General features: G+C 42.3%; 1 protein-coding gene across 1 annotated transcript; it reads right to left on the bottom strand.

The window, feature by feature from the left end:
• On the bottom strand, positions 1-645 carry LOC147505053 (uncharacterized). Its single transcript, XM_086605457.1, has one exon. The coding sequence runs from the start codon at positions 643-645 to the stop codon at positions 1-3; it is 645 nt and encodes a 214-aa protein (XP_086461583.1).
• Positions 646-4,214: the final 3,569 nt, after the last annotated feature.

Here is a 4,214-nt window from a genome sequence, read left to right as displayed (position 1 = left end):
CTACTTTTTCCCTTTGACATTTAGGATGGTGTTACCCTTGACTTCCGAATCTTTATAATCTTCGAGTACAGACTCATGGCACTTCAAAGCTGCTATCTGATCACTTCGAACTTTGCATACCCTACCATCACACCAGAACTTGATAGCCTGATGGAAAGTAGAAACGACAGCTCCCATTGAGTGAATCCAATCTCTTCCCAGAATGACATTGTAGGAGGAGTTACAATCCAAGAGAAGAAAATCAATTGTAACTTCCTTGTTCATTAATGTCACCGGAAGAGAGCATCTACCAACTGATGTTGCTGCTGTCCCATCGAAGCCAATGATAGGATTTGGATCGGGAACTATCATTTTCTCGGGGAGGTTGAGTCCTTTGTAACAACGCTTGTAGATCACACTTGCTGAACTACCTGTATCGATCATGATTTTCTGCACACGATGAATTCCAACAAAAGCTTGTATTACAACGGCATCATAATGAGGATGGTGCACTCCTATTAGGTCATTGTCAGTCCAACAGAGAGGTCCTTCCTCATGAGTTTCAGTACCCATTCCGTGGAGAAAATCATATCCACTATAAACATAATGGTGGCTGAGATCAGTGATCTTGGAGTGATTGAAATTCTTGCGCTGGGTGTTAGACATTGAATCAACTCTGGCATGACCGACTTTGATTACATTGTGTGCGGTAATGACTAAAGCTTGTTTCGTTTTATCCAACACGTAATCCTAGAGCATACCCTTCTCGATCAAACCTTAGATTCTACCCCTTAGAGATCGGCATTGTTCAGTTTCATGACCAAAATCATCGTGAAATTTGCACCACAGGGATTTGTCACGTGTAGCCTTGGTATCTTCGGAGAGAGGAAAAGGTGGAGATAAGATATTCTTTCCCTTAATCTTCTCATAGATAACAGCGTACTTCTCGTTGAGGGTGGTAAGCTTTAACTCTGGAAGTTTCTTTTGTTCTTTGCCGTTCCATTGTTGTGGCCTACCATCACTCTTGGACTTTTGATCGGTTGTTTGTTGAAATTTCTGTTTTTGACTCTGTTCCTGTGGCTTGCTTATTCGATCCCCATCTCTGTGAACTCGTGCCGATGCATCATCTTCAACTCGAATAAACTGTTGAGTTCGAGAAAAAAGTTCATAACGAGTTGTTGGGACGTCTTTTACAATAGAGTTGTAAATGCCGTCCCTATCATAATTAATGCCTTCCTTGAAGGCATAAATGACAAGAATATCAGATGCATATGGGATTCAACAGCCGCTTTCCAAAATCTCGCAACAAACTTACTGAGCTTTTCTTCCTTTTGTTGTTTAATACTAAATAGAGAATCAATATGTTTCGGTTCTTTCCAGTTGGTACGAAAATGCTCGGCAAACTTGTAAGCCAGATCAGTAAAATTGTGGATGGATCTTTCTGGAAGCATGTTAAACCATCTCATCGACTCAATTCCAATGAGTGTGGACGGGAATAACTTGCAAAGAAGAGCATCATCGAAAGTTCATAAGATCATCTTGTTTCTGTAATTAACAAGATGCATCAAAGGATCTCCATCAATCTCATCATACTTTTCGAATTCTGGCTGCTTGAAGTTCTTGTGATGAACAGTTGTTTGGATTCGGAGAGAGAAGGGAGAATCGATACCACTCTCAATAGCAAGATTTTGTATTTTATTTTCTCGTGACTCCTTATCATTAACAGCCTTCAGTATCATTTCGTGTAGACGTCGTTCAGAAAATAGAACATTCTCTTGACGATGGTCATGACCGAACTGTGGACGTTTTGGCCAAGATTTCTTCGGAGGAGGTGGAGTGAGTTCTCGTCGACCTATCCATGTAGGTGAAGGTGACCGAGCCAGTAGAGGAGTTCGGTTCCTTCGTCTCCTATGGTGAACATCGGAGAAATACGGACGAGTCTTTGACTTTTACAACCATTTTCTTGACCTGATGCAAGTGAGTCTCCATCTCCATGGCTACCATTGTCAACATACTTTGGCCGACAATGAGCTCTTGGATTGGGACTACAACTTGAGCGACTTGGTTGTGAACTGGAACTGCTTGGTGAATAGTGCTGCTGTCGAGATCGGCGCATACTACTGTTGCGACGAGGACTTGAAGTGGCTTGCCTACCCCTTCTATAGCTTGGGGTAGGAACTTCATTGGTTTTTCGCTGGTTGGGTAGTCTATCTTGCCGACCTATATGAATATTTTGCCGATCTCCCTTAGTACGGTTCGAATCGGTAAAACCGGTTTTCGTCATGAGATCTTTTGTGAGTTGGTGATCCCTGACATGGTGGTCGGCATCAAGGTCGGCAGAGGAGTTTGTGGATTTGCTTACGATTACACTGGAAAGTGTAGGCTTTCGGCGTTGCACATTTTGTTTCTTGCTGAAGCCTTTAGTTTAATTCGACTTCACATTTCTCTTAGTGCGGGAGTTTTGTACTTTCGAGTCTTTGACAGATGCTTCTTGTTCAAACGATCCTAAACACTTTTTGTCGTGGACCCTGAATCATCTTCGAGAAGTTGATGCAACTGTTTCTTCAGATTGTTATTCTTACTCTCCAATTGTCGGAGACGACGGTCTACCTGAGTTGATGGATCGGATATATGAATACCCACTCTCTCAGTCGCAGATGGCCGAGGACTATCGGACTTGGAAAGTGAATTCCTAGCAGAAGGTGAATGCTGAACTTGTGCGGTAAAAGGGATACTTTCACCGTTGTTTGTTTTTCGAGAAGCCATTGACGTAACTTTTGTTTTGTGGTTGAGGGTAGGAGCACAGACGGCGCCAAATATGTTTTAGCAAGATTTGCCAAATCACACCAGTTGAGGGTTGGAAGTAATGTTTTTTGAAGATGGTGAAGGAGATGGTGATTGGGGAAAGATGAGACTGGACTTCGGTTTTGAAGTTGCCTACGTACCCAAAGATATTGCTTGGGATCAAGTCTCGATTATGCGTAGTTACAAAAATGACGAAGGTTGGATTTTATAGGTAGCATTGGTGATAGTTACTTCCTCGTTCTCCAATATTCCAATCGTGGGATGAAGTTGGAGAACTGGCGGGAGAACTGTCCAATCATGGGATGAAGTTGGAGAGTTGGCGGGACAACCGTCCCGGCTCAATGGGATGAAGTTGGAGAACTGGCGGGACAACCTGTTAGCTCGTGGGATGAAGTTAGAGTAATGGCGGGAACTGCCCGGCTCGTGGGGATGAAGTTGAGAACCGGCGGGACATCCGTCACTCGTGGAATGAAGTTGGAGAACTGGCGGGACATATGTCACTTCGTGGGATAAAGTTAGAACCGCGGAGAACTGTCGGCTTCGTGGGATGAAGTTAGAACCTGGCGGGACATCCGGCTTCGTGGGATGAAGTTGGAGAACCGGGACATCTGTCCCGGCACCGTGGGATGAAGTTGAGAACCGGGCGGGACATTTGTCACTTTCGTGGGATGAAGTTGGAGAACCGGGGCGAGAACCGGGGATGTAGGCTTTTAGCGTGAGCTTTTTCATAGATAAGCTCTGAGTATGGGCTCTGAGCGTGGGCTTTTTTGTAGATAAGCGTCGAGCATAGGCTCTGAGCGTGGACTTTTTTATAGATGAGCTCGAAAGTGGACTTTTTGTAGATAAACTTTGAGCATGGGCTCGAAAGCGTGGGCTTTTTATAGATGAGCTCGAAAGCGTAGAACAGATTGAATTGAGCTTTTATTGGGCCACATTTGTGGGGGCCGAAACAGCTCTATCAAATGAAAAAAATGGATAACCTATCCAAAAACAAAGTAAAACAGAAAAATCAAATACATTTTAACTACCATTATTGGACACTTTTGAGATTAAATTGGGACACTTGGGAGTGGATATATTTAAAATCATTGCAGTCGGGAAAGAACGAACTCAAAAAACAAATACAAAAGAGACACTAAAGAAATGGTCTCCGACCAATTCATTGAAATAGTATAGACATTTGTTATGTTAATTCAAATGTCAAATTAAAACAATAACACAAAACAACATAATTAAATATGATTTTAAGCCAGCTAGCGAAGAATCAACGTCTATCTATTAATAATAATGAATCTAGCTTGTTCCATTAATAAATGGAAACCATATATACAATTTGATAAACTAGCTAGTTAGTTGAGTACAATATATGTATTTCAATTTTGGTATGTTTTTATCTTTAGAGTTTTACTTACACAATTTGTGTTCCCCTG

Source organism: Coptis chinensis, chromosome 4, assembly GCF_015680905.1.
Source record: "Coptis chinensis isolate HL-2020 chromosome 4, ASM1568090v1, whole genome shotgun sequence".
NCBI lineage: Eukaryota > Viridiplantae > Streptophyta > Magnoliopsida > Ranunculales > Ranunculaceae > Coptis > Coptis chinensis.
This window is presented reverse-complemented; position numbering and strand designations above follow the sequence as displayed.

What these genes read in the sequence shown, in the direction of transcription:
- LOC147505053 (XM_086605457.1), bottom strand. Translation starts at nt 645, where the DNA reads ATGTCTAACACCCAGCGCAAGAATTTCAATCACTCCAAGATCACTGAT.